Source organism: Bombina bombina, chromosome 4 (genome assembly GCF_027579735.1).
Source record: "Bombina bombina isolate aBomBom1 chromosome 4, aBomBom1.pri, whole genome shotgun sequence".
Classification (NCBI taxonomy): domain Eukaryota; kingdom Metazoa; phylum Chordata; class Amphibia; order Anura; family Bombinatoridae; genus Bombina; species Bombina bombina.
This window is the reverse complement of record NC_069502.1, coordinates 336,154,662-336,179,570: the sequence shown is the minus strand read 5'-3', so window position 1 is coordinate 336,179,570 and position 24,909 is coordinate 336,154,662. Positions and strand designations below refer to the sequence as shown.

The following is a 24,909-nucleotide window of genomic DNA, read 5'->3' as shown; positions in this document are numbered from 1 at the left end:
AAGTCTGATCACATTTCCTATAACTAATTAGATTGTAGGATAGCCTTGTGCTTATCCCAGGCATTCTTGACCTCCCCCACAGTGTTTGTCTATACCAGGGGTCGCCAACCTTTCGAACCTCAGGGACCACTAAACTGGCAATTTTGAATCCCGTGGACCACTAACATGAATTTTTTTTAAAGGTGCAAACCTCTATAATGTGTGTATGTATGTATGTATATATATATATTTAGGTACCTCTCCTGTTACTATATAGATATATCCAGTTGCTTTCTGGATATTATCACGATACTTGGCGTTTAAATTTCGATTTGGTAGCATTAAGATTTCGTACATATGGCTTCCTCCATGGGATTATATGCTCCAAATTAGCTCTGATTCGTAAGTTTCAAACTGCTTAGTGTGTGACAACTTAAGTTTAGATGTCACTAGGGTTTCCTGAACAAATTAGAAAGTGTCAGAGGTTTATATCGTAATGTATTAGCAATGATGTATTAACATTTAATAGCATTTAGTTTGCTCGTTTGACTAGTGTGTGCAGGTAGACACGATTTTGGTGTCCTGACATATAATTGGTTACACAGTCCTATGACTATTGCTAATTATACTATATGATGATTTATGATACTTGCTTTTTTCTTGTTAATAGTATATGTTTGTTTTAGGATCTGCTTGCTTTATCGTAGTTTTATTGTGTTTGAAGTATATGGGTCACAGGTGATATGTGTATTCTACATTGCCTATAGGGTCATTCTTTGCAGCAACTGACATGTGACATACAGTGGTGTCACTAGGGGTGTGTGTGTACATCACTAGTATAACCATAGCTAAGTTTACATTATGTATATATTTACACATTTTTAAGAATTATTTTTTGGAATTAACTAACTGAATGACAGAACTGAGAGAATACTTCCAAATGACAGATGAAGGGTGAGTGCCAACTTTTGAGCTGGAAACAGAGAGGCAGAAAGTGGGAAAAAAAGAATTATGTTTAAAAGGACCACAAGACTTACAAGTTACCTCCCCAGTTAGAAATTATTGGAGTCATAAATTGACATTGGAGTAATAAATTAAGTTTATATCAGAAAGCTCTCAATATGGATGTAAGCTAAGCATGACTGATGTTACTGGCAATTACTATAATACTGGTGGGATATGGCTGATCTGCTGGATGGCAATTACTGGCATTCAGGTGGAATGGGTTTGTGCGTGGGGAAATTATTAGAATGAAAAATAATTAATATTTAATTTTAAAAAAGAAGATGGAGGGGACAAACAGTGATGTAAGTCCATCTGAAGGAATTAGGAAAACTACTACAAAGAGACAGGTAAAGTGAAGAAAATAAATAAAATATGAGAGAGAATTTTTGTTTCTAAGATTTTCTTTTTTTATATACTTTAATTCCACTATTTCAAGCCAAGATTATACCAACCTATGCTGGCTTTAGAATGGAAGCATCTTCCTCTGAGCAGTGCGTCGGGGGTAAGGAGTTAAAAATACAATCTAGCTACGCAAGTTGCGCAGTACTACGCAATGTGCGTAGGAAGATTGTAATTTAACTCCTCCGTCAGTTTTCACTGATGTCCAGCCAGGCACTGTAGGGAGTTGCAGCGTGACGGGGGTGGCACCAAAAGAGGAGATTAATTCCTGCTTGATGGTGTCAAGGACCACCAACATCTTTTCGTGGACCACTGGTTGGCGACTGCTGGTCTATATCACCTCAAATGCAAGCTTATTCCATGAATCAATTACCCTTTTTGTAAATTACAAGAGCATAAGCATAAATTAAGTAATCTTAAACTGTTTTTTTCCTACAAATTGTCATGATAGAACTCTATGAATCTACAAAACAGATTTGTAAACATTTCCTTCATGAATGGTCATCTAACATATAAAATTTGGTTTACTAGATTAATATAATAGGTTCCTAAACTTTTCTTAAACATTTATGATTGTGTTAGTTTGCACTTTAAAAAAAAATGGATGTGAAATTAGATTGTGCAAAAAGTATTGCATTCAAACACATTAGGTTTCATCATAGCATTATTTGCTTCTGTGAAAGTTTGTGAAAACCCTCTTGAAATGTTTTCCACCCAAAAATTAAACCAAGCTTTGCTGTTAAATATTCAACTATAGATGTTTATGGTAACTACCACTAACAGGTAAATGGATGCTTTAGCCCATTATGCATGTTTGTAAGAATACACAATAAGAAAACAATGGGGTAAATCACAATCCATTAGAAAATCTTATCAAATTATTTATCTACAAAAATCACCATAGACTTTAATGGTGAACTTTGTATAAAAATCATTAGATACACTTTTCTAAAGAATTGCGATCAACCCTAATGTTACCAAAACATCACCCCTCAATGTGAACTTGGCGATTGCATCTACCTGTATTTATATCATGCAGTCTTCGTATCAGAGATCATAAAAATGTATTTAGCCACCAATCATACTTAAAAAATGCATTCACCACAAACTGTTTGTTAAAAAGAACCCAGCTTCCTTGGCCTATGTTCTCTGAGGAAATAACCAAAGTACTTTTACTTGGAGCTAAGTTACAGTTCCTTTTTGTTTGAGTATCTTTGTATGATGTTTAGTGGTTTAAACAAGAAGTTATTATTTGAAGGGAAAAACATCACCAAGAGGAAAATATTGAAATTAGTGTGCAGTAATATCTACTTTTTCTTGGACACTACAATTTTTTTTTAAGGAAACAGACATATATTAATTTTATCCACCTTAGGATACTTTTCACCTATATACTGATATCATTGTCAGTTATTGTGTATAATTTTCTCCTATAGACATACACAGTGCTTGAACATTACTTTTTGTTTTCATTATTAGATTTCTGAATGACTATCAAGTTTGTATTCACTATGTCTATTGATTAAATTCTAATGGATTGGAAAAGTGCTTATATTATGAAAATATCAACCATATAATCTTAATATTACTGTGTCGAAACCAGGGCTGTGCAACTGATAGTTTTCAATGATTTTAATCGCTCTTAGGCCACAAAACAAATAGTTGGAGAGTTGTTGATTATGACCACGGTTTATGGACCATTTGACCCAAATTTCAACGAAAGGAAAAAACCTGCTGCACTCAGTAGGTACTGGTACCTATAAATGTATAAGCATCATCCTTATCTATTGGAAAGATTTTGTGATCTTCCAGACCATTCCCTACTAAACTGACCCTTCCCTGTTACTCTAATTCTTATCATGACACCCCTGCCACAGCGGTGTATTTTGGCCTATGTCAACTAGACCTGAGTCTAGGGCAGAAGTATTTGGGGTTAGTTCTTTGACATGATGCCCACACCTATGTTCTCCAAACATTTATTAAATGTGTTAGAAAGCGATGACCCCTGGTTGTGTAGTTTATGTTCAAAACCGCTCCCCCATGTGTTGCTTGCTGCTGGCTGTGAGAAATATATGAGTAAATCATGAGCTAAAATTGTTGGTAGTGGGAGGCATGGGTCATTGAATTTTACAATGCCTAGGGCAGCACAAACTAAATATACAACTTTATTACCACAATGAAACTGTTACTCCCCTGGACATCCAGCAGAAAATGTAAACCTTTGACTTATGATTATGAATTAATTTGGGTATAAGATTACTATATATTGTACTAAGTAAACCTGTGACTTCTCACCTTATCCTCCATACTTCTAATGCAATTAAATCAGACTGTGAATTTCACACCAAATTAGCTATAATGTAAGCACCTACAATTAACCTTTTAGCTACCAGACACTCCACTGAACCTAACACCCAAATAGAGACAACACAATGAAACCTTGTCAGCCCCAATAACTGGGGGTTTGTATAATTTTGTTTAGCATTAGCACTTTAAATGAATGGCAATATTAGAGAAAGAAGTGATTACTGGCTCACTTGTTATCTAGTCCTATGTGTCTGCTGTGGTGCTGAGTCTACACAAATGTGACTTACTACATAAAAAAATTGGTCAGCACTGGTCAAATCAGTAACAGTAATTAGGTTACAGATGGTGAGATCATTACTGATTGTGATAAACCACATAGGCAAAAGGATCCAGATAAATCAGCACCTTTCCTGTTTTAAAGTGACAGTTTCTTCTTGTGTCTGGTTAAGAACTTCCTTCATTGTTTCCAGCTCATTCTCCAGTAACTTATCTTTTCTTTTAATGCATTCTTCCCTTCTTTCTTTTTCACTGATTTCTTCGTGTAACTGTCTGATGGTTTGTTGCATTTGTGCCAGAGAATCTTCTCTTTCTCTTAATTCTTTGGCAAGTCTAAAAGAAATTAACTGAGGTTTATGGAGGGAAATTGGATTATGATAATAAAGTGGTTATTACTGAAATGTTTCTGTAGCTGTCTTATTCTGATTATTATACTACATTATCCAGTTAGAGGCAAAAATAAAACACGTGTGTGTGTTATCAAAGCCAGTTGCAAAATGTATGCAAGAATAATTAAGCTAATTAATGTTTTATTAATCATAATATAAAAGTTATGCTATCTAGGTGGCACCTGATGATGATGGTAAATATATTGCAAGTTAAGCTCATACGCAGACACACATAAAGACACACTTATACATACACACATGCATATAGACACACATTTACTCACTCACACACATACAGACATACTTACACATATATACACAGAAACACTTATACACACGCAAAGAGACACACATATACACAGACACACTTATACACACGCACAAGCATAGAGACACACACACATATACACAGACACACTTATGCACACACACATACAGACACACACACACACACACAGAGACACACTTATACACATGCACACACATACACAAACAGACACACTTATACACGCACAAACACATACACAGTTATACACATGCACACACACACAAACACGCACACATTATTATTATTATCAGTTATTTGAAGAGTGCCAACAGATTCCGCAGCGCTAAAGACATGGGTCTAATATGCAAGGTGAAAATTATGGGCGACAAAGGAATGGAGGGTCCTGCCAAGAGTTTTACTGTTGTAAATAATCTCTCATGAAGGTAATCTAAAAAGCAGCTAGGCTCATAGGCTTATATTCTAAGGGGGTTCAAGGGGATAGCTAAAAGGAAGAGAGGAACCAAGAGAGGAAAATGTTAGTGTATATTATATGCATCCCTGAACAGTAGACTCTTTAAGGAGGGCTTGACAGTTTGAAAACTAGGGGAGAATCATGTAAAGCGAGGCAGAGAGTTCCACAAAATAGCGGCCAGTCTTGAGAAGTCTAGTAGACGGGAATGTGAAGAGGTAACAAGTGAGGAAGAGAGAAGGAGTTCATAAGCAGAGCGAAGGGGACAGGAGGGAAAGTATCTGGAGACTAGGTTGGAGATATAGAGTGGAGCAGTGTTATTGAGAGCTTTAAAAGACAGGATTTTATGTTTTATTCTGGAGGTTAGAGGAAGGCAGTGAAGAGACTGGCAGTGAGGTGCAGCAGATGAGGAGTGATGTGTAAGGAAGATCAGCCTGGCAGAGGCATTTATTATGGATTGTAAGGGAGATAGACGGCAGCTAGGGAGGCTGGAGATGATCCAGTTGCAATAGTCAAGGCAGGAAATGATAAGAGAATGTATTTAAGTCTTAGTCGTGTCTTGTGTGAGGAAGTGACACATTTTGGAGATGTTTTTAAGGAGGAGGATTGGATATGGGGAAAGAGAGATCTAAATCAAGTGTGAACCCAAGACGTCAGGCATATGGGGTTATGATGTTATTATTAACAGTTAGAGAAAGTTGGGGGGTAGGGAATTTGGAAGAAGGGGGAAATAAGGTGCTCAGTTTTGGAGAGATTTAGCTTAAGGTAGTGAGATGACATCCAGGATGAAATATTAGAAAGACAGTTAGTGACACAATTTAGTAAGGAAGGGGATAGGTCTGGTGCAGAGATGTAGATTTGGGTATCAATAAGCATACAAATGGGATTGAAACCCATGGGACTGTATTAAGTAACCTAAGGATGGTATATAAATTGAGAAGAGAAGGGGAACAAGGACAGAACCTTGTGGTACCACCACAGTAAGTGGCAAAGGGTTAAAGGATGTGCCAGAGAAGGTAACACTAAAGGTTCGGTTAGACAGGTAAGAGGAGAGCCACAAGAGACCTGTGTCACAGATCCAGAAAGATGGGAGAGTTTGGAGCAAGAGGTGGTGGTCAACAGTGTCAAAGGCTGCAGACAGATAAAGAAGGATAAACAAAGAAAAGTGGCCTTTTGACTTTGCTGTAATTAGGTCATTAATAACCTTAATAATTGCAGTTTCTGTGGAGTGTTGCGGGAAAAATCCAGATTGCAATGGATCAAGGAGGGAGTTTAATGTGAAGAAATGTGATAAATGTATATATATGAGCCTTTCCAAAAGTTTTGAGACAAGGGGGAGAAGGGAAATAGGGTGGTAGCTGGATGGGGATGATTCATAACTTGTAACTCTGCACATCCAATTGCTGGCCTTTTCAGAGACACAACTAAAATTCACTTAGCTATAATATCACTCCTTGACTAAAGCAGTTTAGTTTTTGCTGGCTTCCCACCCTTCCAACAGACTGCTTCATCACCTGCAAGTCTTTTCATTATCTGCCTTTATTTTCAAGAATAAAATTAAAAAGTTTTGATCCTAACATAATTTTTAAATACCATCATGGCCTTATATCTTTCTATATCTCTGCCTTTTCTAAAAATATTCTCTCCTGCACCCTCCTCTATGCCCAACACTTCCTCTACTCGTTGCCTTCTCTGACTTTTTCCTGCTAATAGAAATGGATCTAACTACTGTTTTCAACCTGATCAGCCACTGGCTCTTTACTCCTTTGGCACAACTCTATTGTGCTTTCTTACCTATTTAACTGTACCTTTAATATTTCTGTCCCTTTAAAGTATCCTCCTCTAGCACATCCTCTGTCACTTTACCCCTTTTTGTTTAGGTATCACAAGGTTCAGAATTTATTTTCAATCTACACATCTTTTCTTAGGTAATCTCATCAAATCTTGTGGACATAATGTATGTGCCGAGGACACTAAAAACTTACCTTCCTGCACCAGACATATTAATGTCTGTAATTGCTTGTGCCACCATTATTTCATCCTAAATGCTAACTCAACTGAAACAGAGCCCCTTGTCTGTCTGCACCTGTTTATCCAATATCTAAACACCTTTCTTTTCAAATACTGGTCATATAATTCACTATTATGTAAACGAGTTTATCCCTCACATTCAATACCTGACCAAATTCTGCCATTTTCACCTCAAAATATCTCATAAATTGCTAGACTAAAAAGGATGTTTCTATATCAAGTACTTAATTTTACAAAAAAAATGACATAAAGCTTTAACTTTCATTGCAGTGTCCTTGTCTGATAGTTAGAGGACCATTTAATGATGTGTTTTATATTCACATAAAAGTTTCTGCAATCCCACTTGTAATAAAATAGCACGATCAAAACTTTAGATTTTTCCACATGAAATACTGGTGTCTTGTTGTTACTTGTCACTTCGCACCAGCGCCTTACCTCTCAGCGGGATAAAGTATAATAACACTACCTTGCTTCATTCTTTTCCTTCTCATACTGAAGTCTTCTTAGCTGTGTCTGGCAGTCACTAACTTCTGTTGATTTCACTCTGTATTTAATAATAATATAAACATAATGATATACGGAACTATATTTGAGCACATTTATTATTAAATGATTTACATACAATATAATATAACTAAACAAGTTCTTGAGAAGGCAACATGTATAACGTCTAGATATGAAAAGGATTTATGCAAATACACAGCTGTTTTCCCTTTAAAGGGACAGTATACACTCATTTTCATATAACTGCATGTAATAAACACTACTATAAAGAATAAGATGCACAGATAATGATATAAATATCCAGTATAAAACTGTTTAAAAACTTACTTAGAAGCTGTCAGTTTGGCTCTGTTGAAAAGGTAGCTGGAAAGCCCACTGCAAGTGGCAAATAAGACACTCCCCCCCTCCCCCTTCTTTTGCATATGAAAAGACCCTTTACACAAACAGCAGCAAGCTGGAGAAGGTAGCTGACAGTATTCACATAAAACTTTGGGGCTTGGTTAGGAGTCTGAAAATCAGAGCAATGTTATTTAAAAATAAGCAAAACTATACATTTATTTTAAAATAAAACTTTATGGGCTATATAAATAGATCATCTACAAAACATTTATGCAAAGAAAAAATGAGTGTAACTGTATAATGTCCCTTTAATATGAAGATTAAGGCACTAATTATAAAGCAGATAAAGGACCTTGATATCAGAAATTAGCTCTTATAAAACATAAGAAGAAAGATGATTAGATATAGCAGTTACAGTGTAAATCATACATAGACAATCCTTATACAACAAGATAAAGCGCTCAGTTAGCAAGAGTAAAACTGCCAAAAGAAATGCCTAAATATTCTCAAACCTTTAAAAGACCAGTAAATACAGTAGATTTGCATAATCAACAAATGCATGATAACAAGACAATACCATAGAACTTCAAATGAGTAGTAGATTGTTTTCTAACAAATTTCAAAGTTGTGTCTATTTCAACTACCTCTGTACCATGTGATCAGCCAAAAACAAATGTATATACGTATAGTCAGTGAATTCTTGCACATGCTCAGTAGGAGCTGGTGACTCAAAAAGTGTAAATATAAAACGACTGTTCCCTTTTTTTTAATGGAAGTAAATGGAAAATGTTTAAAATGACATGCTCTATCTGAATCATGAAAGTTTAATTTGACCTGAGTGACAACTCAACACACCCAGGTCAGGGAAGAAAAGCTCAATTTAAATGTGTACAATATATTGATTATGTGTATACTATTTTGTCTATATAACCTGGCTTTTTTAATGTGACCCATATATTTTACATAAAATGAATGGGCATAATTATTGTGTTTTTAATTATACACCTTTGCACTTTTTTCCAATATATTGCACAACAAATAACATAATTTATGTAAGAACTTACCTGATAAATTCATTTCTTTCATATTGGCAAGAGTCCATGAGCTAGTGACGTATGGGATATACAATCCTACCAGGAGGGGCAAAGTTTCCCAAACCTCAAAATGCCTATAAATACACCCCTCACCACACCCACAATTCACTTTAACGAATAGCCAAGAAGTGGGGTGATAAAGAAAGGAGTAAAAAGCATCAACAAAGTAAATTGGAAATAATTGTGCTTTATACAAAAAAATCATAACCACCATAAAAAATGGTGGGCCTCATGGACTCTTGCCAATATGAAAGAAATTAATTTATCAGGTAAGTTCTTACATAAATTATGTTTTCTTTCATGTAATTGGCAAGAGTCCATGAGCTAGTGACGTATGGGATAGCAATACCCAAAAGTCACTAGAGAGGGAGGGACAAAATAAAAACAGCCATTTCCCTGAAAAAAACAGAATTTATGCTTACCTGATAAATTTCTTTCTCCTACGGTGTGTCCAGTCCACGGCTTCATCCTTACTTGTGGGAATATTCTCTTCCCTAACAGGAAATGGCAAAGAGAGCACAGCAAAAGCTGTCCATATAGCTCCCCCTCTGGCTCGGCCCCCCAGTCATTCGACCGACGGTTAGGAGAAAAAGGAGAAACTATAGGGTGCCGTGGTGACTGTAGTGTACAGAAATAAAAAATTTGAAACCTGACTAAAAAGCCAGGGCGGGCCGTGGACCGGACACACCGTAGGAGAAAGAAATTTATCAGGTAAGCATAAATTCTGTTTTCTCCTACATAGGTGTGTCCGGTCCACGGCTTCATCCTTACTTGTGGGAACCAATACCAAAGCTTTAGGACACGGATGAAGGGAGGGAACAAGTCAGGTTACCTAAACGGAAGGCACCACGGCTTGCAAAACCTTTCTCCCAAAAATAGCCTCCGAAGAAGCATAAGTATCGAATTTGTAAAATTTGGCAAAAGTATGCAGAGAAGACCAAGTCGCTGCCTTACAGATCTGATCAACAGAAGCCTCGTTCTTGAAGGCCCATGTGGAAGCCACAGCTCTAGTAGAGTGAGCTGTATTTCGTTCAGGAGGCTGCCGTCCGACAGTCTCATAAGCCAATCGGATGATGCTTTTCAGCCAAAAAGAAAGAGAGGTAGCAGTAGCTTTCTGCCCTCTCCTCTTACCAGAATAAACGACAAACAAAGATGAAGTCTGTCTGAAATCCTTTGTTGCTTCTAAATAGAATTTTAAAGCACGGACCACATCTAAATTGTGTAACAAACGTTCCTTCTTTGAAACTGGATTCGGACACAGAGAGGGAACAACTATTTCCTGGTTAATATTCCTGTTGGAAACCACTTTAGGAAGAAAACCAGGTTTGGTACGCAAAACAACCTTATCTGTATGGAATATCAGATAGGGTGAAGAACACTGCAAAGCAGACAATTCAGAAACTCTTCTAGCAGAAGAAATAGCAACCAAAAACAGAACTTTCCAAGATAGTAACTTAATATCTATGGAATGTAAAGGTTCAAACGGAACCCCTTGAAGAACTGAAAGAACTAAGTTTAGACTCCATGGAGGAGTCATGGGTCTGTAGACAGGCTTGATTCTGACTAAATATGTGTGATGTACAATCACTAGAGGGCGCTAAAGTGCAATTAGAAGGAATATCTCTAGTCAAAGAAACCCATATGAATATGGGCTTCACACGAAAAAAATATATAAAAAACCCTTTACAGACAAATGATAATTAACAGTCTGATATATATAATAAAACTACAGCTGCACCTCTCAACACATATACTATGAAAGTAAAGTGAATCAGACTCCTATAACAAGTGCATGTAACACCAGAGGGCGCTAATATGATTAAAAATTGTGTATACCCAATTTAAAAAGATTTTTTAAAAACAAATGAACAATGGTATATAGTAATGGATAATGGTACCTCATTAAATAAAATGTCCTCATTAAATAAAATGTCCCAGTTTAAAAGTCCACTAGAAAATGTATAGTCTTATAATTGGACACATAAGTTCAACAGACAGAGCAGATATCTGTCCTTTTAGAGAACTCGCTGACAACCCTTTATCCAAACCCTCTTGGAGAAAGGAGAGTATCCTAGGAATTTTAATTTTACTCCAAGAGAATCCCTTGGATTTGCACCAACAGATATATTTTTTCCATATCTTATGGTAAATTTTCCTAGTCACAGGTTTTCTGGCTTGGACCAGAGTATCTATAACTGAATCTGAAAACCCACGCTTAGATAAAATCAAGCGATCAAATTCCAAGCAGTCAGTTGCAGAGAGACTAGATTTGGATGTTCGAATGGACCTTGTACTAGAAGATCCTGTCTCAAAGGTAGCTTCCATGGTGGAGCCGATGACATATTCACCAGGTCTGCATACCAAGTCCTGCGTGGCCACGCAGGAGCTATCAGAATCACTGAGGCCTTCTCCTGTTTGATCCTGGCTACAAGCCTGGGAAGGAGAGGAAACGGTGGAAACACATAAGCTAGGTTGAACGACCAAGGCGCCACCAATGCATCCACTAGTGTCGCCTTGGGATCCCTGGATCTGGACCCGTAGCGAGGAACCTTGAAGTTCTGACGAGACACCATCAGATCCATGTCTGGAGTGCCCCATAGTTGAGTTAACTGGGCAAAGACCTCCGGGTGGAGTTCGCACTCCCCCGGATGGAAAGTCTGACGACTCAAATAATCCGCCTCCCAGTTGTCTACTCCTGGGATGTGAATTGCAGATAGATGGCAGGAGTGATCCTCCGCCCATTTGATGATCTTGGATACCTCTCTCATCGCCAAGGAACTCTTTGTTCCCCCCTGATGATTGATGTACGCTACAGTCGTCATGTTGTCCGACTGAAATCTTATGAATCTGGCCTTCGCTAGTTGAGGCCAAGCCATTGAATATCGCTCTCAGTTCCAGAATGTTTATCGGGAGAAGAGACTCTTCCCGAGACCATAGACCCTGAGCTTTCAGGGAGTCTCAGACCGCACCCCAGCCTAAAAGACTGGCGTCGGTTGTGACAATGACCCACTCTGGTCTGCGGAAACTCATTCCCTGAGACAGGTGATCTTGAGTCAACAACCAACGGAGTGAGTCTCCGGTTAATTGGTCTACTTGAATCTGAGGAGACAAGTCGGCATAATCCCCATTCCACTGTTTGAGCATGCACAGTTGTAATGGTCTTAGATGAATTCGAGCAAAGGGAACCACGTCCATTGCTGCAACCATTAGTCCTATTACCTCCATGCACTGAGCTATGGAAGGCTGAGGAATAGAATGAAGAACTTGACAAGCATTTAGAAGTTTTAATTTTCTGACCTCTGTCAGAAAGATCTTCATTTCTACAGAATCTATTATTGTTCCCAGAAAGGGAACCCTTGTAGACGGGGACAGGGAACTCTTTTCTACGTTCACCTTCCACCCGTGAGACCTGAGAAAGGCTAATACAATGTCTGTATGAGCCCTTGATCTGGAAAGGGACGACGCTTGGATTAGGATGTCGTCCAAGTAAGGTGCTACTGCAATGCCCCTCGGTCTTAGAACCGCTAGTAGGGACCCTAGCACCTTTGTAAAAATTCTGGGAGCAGTGGCTAAACCAAACGGAAGAGCCACGAACTGGTAATGTTTGTCCAGAAAGGCGAACCTTAGGAACTGATGATGATCTTTGTGGATAGGGATATGTAGATACGCATCCTTTAAGTCCACGGTAGTCATGAATTGACCCTCCTGGATTGTTGGTAAAATCGTTCGAATGGTTTCCATTTTGAATGATGGAACTCTGAGGAATTTGTTTAGAATTTTAAATCCAGAATTGGCCTGAAAGTTCCCTCTTTTTTGGGAACTACAAACAGGTTTGAGTAAAACCCCAGACCTTGTTCCGCTGTCGGAACTGGGTGTATCACTCCCATCTTTAATAGGTCTCTTACGCAATGTAAGAATGCCTGTCTCTTTATCTGGTCTGAAGATAAGCGAGACATGTGGAACCTTCCCCTTGGAGGAAGTTCCTTGAACTCTAGAAGATAACCCTGAGAGACTATTTCTAGTGCCCAGGGATCCTGAACATCTCTTGCCCAAGCCTGAGCAAAGAGAGAAAGTCTGCCCCCTACTAGATCCGGTCCCGGATCGGGGGCTACCCCTTCATGCTGTCTTGGTAGCAGCAGCAGGCTTCTTGGCCTGTTTACCCTTGTTCCAGCCTTGCATTGGTTTCCATGCTGGTTTAGACTGGGAAGCGTTACCCTCTTGTCTAGAGGCTGCAGAGTTAGGAGACGGTCCGTTCCTGAAATTGCGAAAGGAACGAAAATTAGATTTGTTCTTAGCCTTGAAAGGCCTATCCTGTGGGAGGGCATGGCCCTTTCCCCCAGTGATGTCTGAAATAATCTCCTTCAATTCTGGCCCAAAAAGGGTCTTACCCTTGAAAGGAATATTAAGCAGTTTTTTCTTGAACGACACATCCGCCGACCAAGATTTTAGCCAAAGCGCTCTGCGCGCCACAATTGCAAAACCTGAATTTTTCGCTGCTAATTTTGCCAATTGCAAAGCGGCATCTAAAATAAAGGAATTAGCCAACTTTAGTGCGTGAATTCTGTCCATGACTTCCTCATATGGAGTCTCCTTATTGAGCGAATTTTCTAGTGCCTAGAACCAAAAAGACGCCGCTGTTGTGACAGGAATAATGCACGAAATTGGCTGGAGAAGGAATCCTTGCTGAACAAATATCTTTTTTAGCAATCCTTCCAATTTTTTATCCATAGGATCTTTGAAAGCACAACTGTCCTCAATGGGAATAGTCGTGCGCTTAGCCAATGTAGAAACTGCCCCCTCAACCTTAGGGACTGTTTGCCATGTGTCCCTTCTGGGGTCGACAACGGGGAACATTTTCTTAAATATAGGAGGTGGGACAAAAGGTATACCTGGCTTCTCCCACTCCTTGTTCACTATGTCCGCCACCCTCTTGGGTATCGGAAAGGCATCAGCGTGCACAGGGACCTCAAGGAATTTGTCCATTTTACACAATTTCTCTGGAATCACCAAAGAGTCGCAATCGTCAAGAGTGGTTAGCACCTCCTTAAGCAGGGCGCGGAGATGTTCTAACTTAAATATAAACGTCACGATATCAGGTTCTGCCTGCTGAGAAACTTTTCCTGAATCAGAAATTTCTCCCTCAGACAGCCCCTCCCTCACTGCCAATTCAGACTGGTGTGAGGGTATAACAGATAAATTATCGTCAGCGCACACTTGCTCATCCTCTGTATTTAAAACTGAGCAATCACGCTTTCTGGCAAATGCTGGCATTTTGGATAAAAGATTAGCTATAGAATTATCCATTACTGACGTTAATTGCTGCATAGTAACAAGCATTGGCGCGCTAGATGTACTAGGTGTCGCCTGCGCGGGCATAACTGGTGTTGACACAGAAGGAGAGGATGATGAACTATCCCCACTACCTTCACTTGAAGAATCATCTTGGGCAACCTTATTAAATGTGACAGTACTGTCCTTACTTTGTTTGGACGCCGTGGCACAATTTTCACATACATTTAAAGGGGGAACCACCTTGGCCTCCATACACAAAGAACATATTTTATCTGAAAGTACAGACATGTTAGACAGACTTAGGCAGGCTATTAATGCAATAAAACCGTTTTTAAACAAAACCGTTACTGTCTCTTTAAATAATAAAAAGAGTACACTTTATTTCTGAATGTTTGCAAAACTATGAAGGAAATATCCGATCTTTACAAAATTTGCACCCTAGTGTCTTAATGCTTTGAAAGTATTGCACACCAATTTTCAAGTCTGTAACCCCTTAAATGAGCAAACCGGAGCTAATTGTTCAATTTACCAGTTTAAACCCACTACAGTCCCAGCCACAGCCTTTGCTGCAGCTTTACCTTTCCTTGGGGGTTATTCACCACAGAAATAAGCCTTCTAGAATCGTTTTTATGGCCACAGGATCCTCTCACATGAAGCTGCATGCACTGCTTCCAGAAGTAACTGCGCAACTAAGGCGAGAAAATGAGGCCTCCTCCCTCTGCATACCAGAGTGAAGGGGCCTTCCTGACTAGATTAGGTGTCTAAACAACTGCCAGGCGTAATAAAAACGTTCCCAAAAGTGTTTCCCAGTTCCAAAACACATATAAATATTATATAAATCAATCGATTAGCCCACAATAGTGTCAACCAGTATATAGCCCATTTATAAGCCTTCATTCTGTTATGAGTCTAAGAAAATGGCTTACCGATCCCCTAAGGGAAATGACAGTCTTCTAGCATTACTATGTCTTGTTAGAAAAGAGACTAGTCATTCCTTGAGCAGAAAAGTCTGCAAACTGTTCCCCCCAACTGAAGTTCTCTGGTCTCAACAGTCCTGCGTGGGAACAGCAATGGATTTTAGTTACTGCTGCTAAAATCATACTCCTCTTTAAACAGAACTCTTCATCACTTTCTGTTTTAGTAAAAACCGGCATTATTTTAAAACAACAAACTCTTGATAGAAGAAATAAAAAACTACAACTAACACCACATACTCTTTACCATCCCCGTGGAGATGCTACTTGTTCAGAGCGGCAAAGAGAATGACTGGGGGGCGGAGCCAGAGGGGGAGCTATATGGACAGCTTTTGCTGTGCTCTCTTTGCCATTTCCTGTTAGGGAAGAGAATATTCTCACAAGTAAGGATGAAGCCGTGGACCGGACAGACCAATGTAGGAGAAAATAAATCCACAAGCCAAATATAAGTTTATTCTCAAAAAATAAAAATAAAAACTTAAATCATAAGCAGAAGAATCAAACTGAAACAGCTGCCTGAAGAACTTTCCTACCAAAAACTGCTTCCGAAGAAGCAAACACATCAAAATGGTAGAATTTAGTAAATGTATTCAAAGAAGACCAAGTTGCTGCTTTGCAAATCTGATCAACTGAAGCTTCATTCTTAAAAGCCCAAGAAGTGGAAACTGATCTAGTAGAATGAGCTGTAATTCTCTGAGGCGGGGCTTTACGCAACTACAAATAAGCTTGATGAATCAAAAGCTTTAACCACGATGCCAAAGAAATGACAGAAGCCTTCTGACCTTTCCTGGAACCAGAAAAGATAACAAATAGACTAGACTAGACTAGAAGTCTTCCTGAAATCTTTAGTGGCTTCAACATATTTCAGAGCTCTCACCACATCCAAAGAATGTAAAGATCTCTCCAAAGAATTCTTAGGATTAGGACACAAAGAAGGGACAACAATTTCTCTATTAATGTTGTTAGAATTCACAACCTTAGGTAAGAATTTAAATGAAGTCCGCAAAACTGCCTTATCCTGATGAAAATTCAGAAAAGGAGATTCACAAGAGAGAGCGGATAATTCAGAAACTCTTCTAGCAGAAGAGATGGCCAAAAGCAACAACACTTTCCAGGAAAGTAGTTTAATGTCCAAAGAATGCATAGGCTCAAATGGAGGAGCCTGTAAAGCCTTTAAAATCAAATTAAGACTCCAAGGAGGAGAGATTGATTTAATGACAGGCTTGATACGAACCAAAGCCTGTACAAATCAATGAATATCAGGAAGTTTAGCAATTTTCCTGTGGAATAAAACAGAAAGAGCAGAGATTTGTCCTTTCAAGGAACTTGCAGACAAACCTTTATCCAAACCATCCTGAAGAAACTATAAAATTCTAGGAATTCTAAAAGAATGCCAAGAGAATTTATGAGAAAAACACCATGAAAAGAAAATTTATGCTTACCTGATTAATGTATTTCTTCTTAGACACGATGAGTCCACGAATCATCTTCATTACTTATAGGATATTCACCTCCTGGTCTGCAGGAGGAGGCAAAGAGCACCACAGCAGAGCTGTTAAATAGCTCCACCCTCCCCTCCCACTCCAGTCATTCGACTGAAGTTAGGAAGAGAAATGAAAAGCCAAGGTGCAGAGGTGACTGAAGTTTATAATAAATAACATCCTGTCTTAAAAGGACAGGGCGGGCCGTGGACTCATCGTGTCTAAGAAGAAATAAATTTATCAGGTAAGCATAAATTTTCTTTTCTTCTTAAAGACACGATGAGTCCACGGATCATCTTCATTACTTATGGGATCCAATACCCAAGCTAGAGTACACGGATGATACGGGAGAGACAAGACAGGATACCTAAATGAAAGGCACCACTGCATGAAGAACCTTTCTTCCAAAAGCAGCCTCAGCCGAGGCAAAATAATCAAATTTGTAAAACTTTGTAAAAGTGTGAAGAGAAAACCAAGTTGCAGCCTTGCAAATCTGTTCCACAGAAGCTTCATTTTTGAATGCCCATGATGAAGCAACAGCCCTAGTGGAATGAGCCACAATCCATTCAGGAGGCTGCTGTCCAGCAGTCTCGTACGCCAAACGTATAATACTCTTTAGGCAAAAAGAAAGAGAAACAGCTGTAGTTTTATGTCCCCTAAGTTTGCCTGAAAATACCACAAACAAAGAGCAAGACTGGCGAAAGACTTTAGTCGCCTGTAAATAGAACTTTAAAGAACGAACCACATCCAAACTGTATAAGAGCCTCTCCTTCTTAGAAGAAGGATTAGGACACAAAGAAGGTACAACAATCTCCTGATTAATGTTCCTATCAGAAACAACCTTGGAGAGAAATCCAAATTTCGTACGTAAGACAACCTTATCCGCATGAAAAATAAGGTAAGGTGGCTCACATTGAAAGACTGAAAGCTCAGACACTCTGCGAGCAGAAGAAATTGTTACCAGAAACAAAACCTTCCAAGATAACAACTTGTTATCTAAGGAATGCATAGGTTCAAACGGAACCCCTTGAAGAACTTTGAAAACTAAATTAAGACTCCATGGAGGAGTAACTGGTCTAAAACCCAGGCCTGTTCTGGTTATGGCCTGACAAAAAGACTGAACATCAGGGACATCAGCAAGACGCTTGTGTAACAGGATAGACAATGCGGAAAATTTGACCCTTTAAAGAACTTGTAGATAATCCTTTCTCCAATCCTTCCTGGAGAAACGACAAAATCCTATGAATCCTAACTCTACTCCAAGAGTAGCCCTTGGATTCACACCAATAAAGGTATCTACACCAAATCATGTGATAAATTTCCCTAGTAACAGGCTTGTGAGTCTGAAAACCTCGCTTGGCTAGAATCAATCGTTCAATCCCCAAGCAGAGAGCTTCAGAGAATCTAGATTTGGATAAATGAAGGGTCCCTGAATCAAAAGGTCTTTTCGAAACAGAAGCCTCCAAGGAGGTAGAGACAACATCTCCACCAGGTCTGTATTCTCTATGCTAGAAAGACAATCTCACTGATATTCCACATGTCATAAAGCATACGAATTTGCACAGTTAAGTAAAACATGCTAGTGCCTGCTTCCTTACTACCATCTTTCCCCCTAATAGCACTAGGGAAATCTGAGTCCAAGTTCATTGAGGTGAAATGAATTTTTTTTTTTACAAAGTGCCCAAACTCTGGCAGCAAGGCAGTCCTCAGGTTTAAGAGGTCCTCTCCCTCCCATGGACCTCGAAACAAACGAAAGTCCTGAGTAAATATCACTAAGGTTTTCTTTTAGTCAGGGCAGCATCAGTATGGGAGGCGCAGTGAGAATTATGTCCAACAAGTTCACATTGCTTTAAAGCCACCAAAAGCTCTACTGTAGAGACTGATATGGACTACGGCTACACCCTAGAACAAAGCAGCACACTCTGGCACCACTTTAAAAATAATAAACTCTTGATAGAAGAATCTAATCTAACACCTCACTTTACCTCTTCCTATCACTAACGTAGGCAAAGAGAATGACTGGAGTGGGAGGGAAGGGAGGAGCTATTTAACAGCTCTGTTGTGGAGCTCTTTGCCTCCTCCTGCTGACCAGGAGGTGAAAATCCCATAAGTAATGAAGATGATCTGTGGACTCATTGTGTCTTTAAGAAGAAATGTAAGTCTTCCAAACTCGATAATAAATCTTTCTAGAAACAGATTTACGAGCCTGCGACATAGTATTAATCACTGAGTTAGATAAACCTCTATGACTAAGCGTTCAATTTCCATACCTTCAAATTTAATGATTTGAGATCCTGATGGAAAAAACAGACCTTGAGATAGAAGGTCTGGCCTTAATGGAAGTAGCCAAGGTTGGCAACTGGACATCCGAACAAGATGCGCATACTAAAACCTGGGGCCATGCTGGAGCCACCAGCAACACAAACGATTGCTCCATGATGATTTTGGAGATCACTCTTGGAAGAAGAACTAGAGGCAGGAATATATAAGCCGGTTGATAACACCAAGGAAGTGTCAACGCATCCACTGCTTCCACCTGAGGATCCCTGGACCTGGACAGGTACCTGGGAAGTTTTTTTGTTTAGATGAGAAGCCATCAGATTTATTTCTGACGACTGAGATAATCCGCTTCCCAATTGTCTATACCTGGGATATGAACAGCAGAAATTAGGAGCTGGATACCGCCGAAACAAGTATCCGAGATACTTCTTTCATAGCTTGAGGACTGTGAGTCCCACCCAGATGATTGACATATGCCACAGTTGTGATATTGTCTGTCTGAAAACAAATGAAAGGTTCTCTCTTCAACTGAGGCCAAAACTGAAGAGCCCTGAGAATTGCAAAATATTGATTGGTAATCTCGCCTCTTGAGATTTCCAAACCCCTTGTGCTGTCAAAGATCCCCAAACAGCTCCCCAACCTGAAAAACTCGCATCTGTTGTGATCACAGTCCAGGTTGGACGAACGAAAGAGGTCCCTAAAATTATACGATGGTGATCTAACCACCAAGTCAGAGAAAGTCGAACATTGGGATTTAAGGATATTAATTGTGATAACCTTGTATAATCCCTGCACCATTTGTTCAGCATACAAAGCTGGAGAGGTCTCATATGAAAATGAGCAAAGGGGATCGCGTCCGATGCTGCATTCATGAGACCTAAAACTTCCAGGCACATAGCTACTGAAGGGAATGACTGAGACTGAAGATTCCGACAGGCTGCAACCAATTTCAAACATCTCTTGTCTGTTAGAGACAAAGTCATGGACACTGAATCTATCTGGAAACCTAAAACGGTTACCTTTGTCTGAGGAATCAAAGAACTTTTTGGTAAATGGATCCTCCAACCATGTCTTTAAAGAAACAACACTAGTTACATTCTGCACGTGAATCAAAGACTGAGCGAGTACCAAGATATCGTCCAAATAAGGAAACACCGCAATACCCCGCCCTCTGAATACAGAGAGTAGGGCACCGAGAACCTTTGAAAAGATTCTTGGAGCTGTTTCTAGGCCAAAAGGAAGAGCAACAAATTGGTAATGCTTGTCTAGAAAAGAGAATCTCAGGAACTGATAGTGATCCGGATGAATCGGAATATGAAGATATGCATCCTGTAAGTCTATTGTGGACATATAATGCCCTTGCTGAACAAAAGGCAGAATAGTCCTTATAGTCATCATCTTGAAAGTTGGTACTCTTACATATCGATTCAAAATCTTTAGATCCAAAACTGGTCTGAATTAATTTTCTTTCTTTGGGACAATGAATAGATTTGAATAAAACCCCAGGCCCTGTTCCTGAAATGGAACTGGCATGATTACCCCTCATAACTCCAGGTCTGAAACACACTTCATGAAAGCCTGAGCTTTTACTGGGTTCGCTGGAATGCGTGAGAGAAAAAAATCTTCTCACAGGTGGTCTTACTCTAAATCCTATTCTGTACCCCTGAAAAACAATACTCTGAATCCAATGATTTTGGACCGAATTGATCCAAACATCTTTGAAAAATTTTAATCTGCCCCCTACCAGCTGAGCTGGAATGAGGGCCGCACCTTCATGCTGACTTGGGGGCTGGCTTTGATCTCTTAAATGGTTTGGATTTATTCCAATATGACAAAGGCTTCCTATTGGAAACAGATTCCTTTGGGGAAGGATTAGATTTCTGTTCCTTATTATGTCGAAAGGAACTAAAACGATTAGAAGCTTTAGATTTACCTTTAGGTTTTTTATACTGAGGCAAAAAAACTCCCTTCCCCCCAGTGACAGTTGAAATTATTGAATCCAACTGAGAACCAAATAATTTATTACCTTGGAAAGAAAGAGAAAGCAATCTGGACTTAGAAGTCATATCAGCATTCCAAGATTTAAGCCACAAAGCTCTTCTAGCTAAAATAGCTAAAGACATATGTCTAACATCTATTTTGACGATATAAAAAATGGCATCACAAAGGAAATGATTAGCATGTTGAATCAACTTAGCAATGCTAGACAAATCATGATCCGATACTTGTTGCGCTAAAGTTTCCAACTAAAAAGTTGAAGCAGCTACAACATCAGCCAAAGAAATTGCAGGCCTAAGAAGATGACCTGAATATAAATAAGCTTACCTTATATAAGATTCAAGTTTCCTATCTAAAGGATCTTTAAACGATACACTCGCGACATAAATCGAAAACGACACACTCGTGTCATAGATGACGCAACCTTGTGAAGGACTCGGCGTCAACTAAGACGTTGGAAATGACGAATTTGCGTCAAGAACGTAACTTTGCGCCAAAAAATGTTGTGCCAAGAATGACGCAATAAACGTTGGCATTTTGCGCCCTCACGAGCCTAATTCTGCCCGCGAATTTAAAAGACAGTCAATTTGAAAAAGAGACTATACCCCAGGTAAGAAATACATTTTCATAAAAAAGCATTTCCAAGATATGAAACGGACAGTCTGCAAAAAGGAAATATACTGAAAACCTGAATCATGGCAAATATAAGTACAATACATATATTTAGAACTTAATATAAATACATAAAGTGCCAAACCATAGCTGAGAGTGTCTTAAGTAATGAAAACATACTTACCAAAAGACACCCATCCACATATAGCAGATAGCCAAACCAGTACTGAAACGGTAATTAGTAGAGGTAATGGAATATGAGAGTATATCGTCGATCTGAAAAGGGAGGTAGGAGATGAATCTCTACAACCGATAACAGAGAACCTATGAAATGGATCCCCATGAGGAAAACCATTGCATTCAATAGGTGATACTCCCTGCACATACCTCTGACATTCACTGTACTCTGAGAGGAATCAGGCTTAAAAAATGCTGAGAAGCGCATATCAACGTAGAAATCTTAGCACAAACTTACTTCACCACCTCCATAGGAGGCAAAGTTTGTAAAACTGAATTGTGGGTGTGGTGAGGGGTGTATTTATAGGCATTTTGAGGTTTGGGAAACTTTGCCCCTCCTGGCAGGATTGTATATCCCATACGTCACTAGCTCATGGACTCTTGCCAATTACATGAAAGAAATATATCTTAAGAAGTGATTAACTAGATTACACAGTGCAACTGTTTGCTCTCACTTATTAGCTATCACATCAGATAAGATAAGATATACTTTCACTTGGCAGGATTTTCAGCAGCTATGTAAAAATTCCCAGGGTCTTTAGATGAATATTTTGCAGGCTAAAAAGAGCAGATACTTTGTTGGTTTCTGCTTTCCTCTAGCTTGGCCAGCTGCAAACTCTCTCACATTTTAATTTTTCTTTTATAATTCAGGTAGAGCATAGATTTTAAAATTGTTTGTTTGTTTCGAATTTCGAATGTTTGTACAGCATTCTAACATTCATTTAAATGGATATTAAACCCAATTATGATGATTCATGATTCAGATAGAGCATGCAATTTTAAGCAACTTTCTAATTCACTCCTATTATCATTTTTTATTCGTTCTCTTGATATCTTTATTTGAAAAAGCAGGAATGTAAGTTTAGGAGCCACTTACATTCCTGCTTTTCAAATAAAGATAGCACAAGAAAGAATAAACATTGATAATAGGAGTAAATTAGAAAGTTGATTGAACTGAAATTTCAAAAAAATGGGTTTCATATCCCTTTAATGTAATGGTATTTCTAATGATATTGCAGTTCAGCAGAGAGTAAGGAAGCCTGTTTGTGACATACATAGGCACTTTCCATAAACATTATGCCCTGGTATGTACTGTATGATACAGGGTCATAAAAGCCTAAAGAGAATTACACAAATTAAAGGGATGTTAATATAAATTAATCAATTGTGTATATCTAAAAAACTCTACAATATACTTCAGTTATTTATTTTGTCCCCTTTTCCTGTAATTGCATTCTGAAATTGTGAGCTTTTCATTTCCTGTTAGAAATGGAATTGCAGAACATTGTTATATTGCACATAGCCATTGGTTGCACACTCTAGTGACCTATTTATAACTGTCCCTAATTGGCCACAGTAGAGAAAGTAATCTAAGTTACAACATGGCAGTCCCCGTTATTTTATAGACATTAAAACTTTACACTTATTTTGTCACTATTTAAACAACTAATGAAACTTTAAAAAATGCATCTACATGTTATTCTCAGACTATCTAGGATTTATTTAGGGCCAGATTACAAGTGGAGTGCTAAATATCGCTTTTATAAAAGTGATATTTGCTCTTAGCTGTGTAATACCACGGCACGCTAATGTACGCTGGTATTACAAGTTGTCAGCAAAGCGAACATATGAGAGCGAGCTTCCATAGGGTCCAATGGGAGACGGCATCAGAACCTAAGTAGTGCAGCGATGGCAGCACATTTAAATATATATGTATATGGTTATATACATATATATATATATATATGTATATACACATAAATATATATGTATACTATAGAAGCATATACATATATGTTTACTGGGAACACACAGTAATGTAAATGCACCCCACTCCCACCAACTTTAGCCCCAAAATACTGCCAAGTGAAGCTATTTTATTAAAAAATAATGATGCTGCTGTCTTTATTTTTTTAATAAAATACAATACAGTACACTGTATTTTGGGGGCATTTGGGGCACATTTAGAAAATTAACCAGAGATCTGATCTGATTACCATATCTATAAAATATAGCTAACAAATTGCAGTCAAATCAATCAAAAATGCGTTCAATGCTTTGATTTCTCTACAGTCATTTAAAAAACAGCTACTTTATGGGTGAAACTGAAAGGTCACTAAAAGACTTCTCATTCTGCTAAAGGCAACATAAGCTTTTTCATTTTTCATTAAACCCTCAAGGGTATAATTATGCTACTGACTGTGTTTTTAGATGCTAAATACAGTTGTTGAACCAGGAAACTGCAATAGTCTTGAAACTTAACTTGTCTGACGTGCATGAATGCTTTCATGATGGGTTTCCACACGTGAAGTTACAGTAAATACACATAATTACTAAATTAGCTCATATTATTGAGCTTGTTAGAAGGAAATTAGTTCTGCTTACTCAATATTGTCAAGAAAGTGTACTCATAAAAGCACTTCATGACCTGTGTATTTTTGTAAGGTGCATAATCTATGTCAATTTACAGAAATGCAGACACAACCAAATAGCTATGAAAATATTTTTATTCTGGTGAGCCCAGGTTTGGTCAAGCCTCTTCATACAGAAAAGATGGGGGTTCAGGCAGATACAACACCCACCTCTTAGTGTAAGAAAATGTGTTATACACTTAGGGCAAGACCTCAGTCCTGATATATATAACTCATCAAAATAAATGCAGCCTTTTTTGGATGAATTTAATTTGTCTTGCTAAGCCTTATAATGAATATGAGCTATGGGTCTGCAACAATAGCCTCATAAAGGCAGAATCATAACTTTTTGTATTCAAAAATATTTTTCATAAGCCAGTTCCTTTCATCTAAGTAAACTACCATTAAAAGAAGCACTCACAGGTCTTCTGCAATTAAGTGTTGTCAAAAATGAATTTACGTGTCAACTTCTCAAATTTAGCTTGGCACTGTTGATGAGTTGATACTCTATTATAAATTTGAGAAGTTTTGCACTTTTTGTTGTTTTGATAAAGTTACATTTTG

General features: G+C 38.5%; 1 protein-coding gene across 1 annotated transcript in view; it reads right to left on the bottom strand.

The window, feature by feature from the left end:
- Positions 1-24,909, bottom strand: part of LOC128657437 (cingulin) — a 168,959-nt gene that overhangs the window by 74,625 nt on the left and 69,425 nt on the right. Inside the window, exons 3-4 of the mRNA XM_053711789.1 lie at positions 7,590-7,667; positions 4,096-4,299 (exon numbers count right to left, since the gene is read on the bottom strand). Of these exons, the coding sequence (XP_053567764.1) occupies positions 4,096-4,299; positions 7,590-7,667 (282 nt within the window). The remainder of the gene's footprint in view (positions 1-4,095; positions 4,300-7,589; positions 7,668-24,909) is intronic.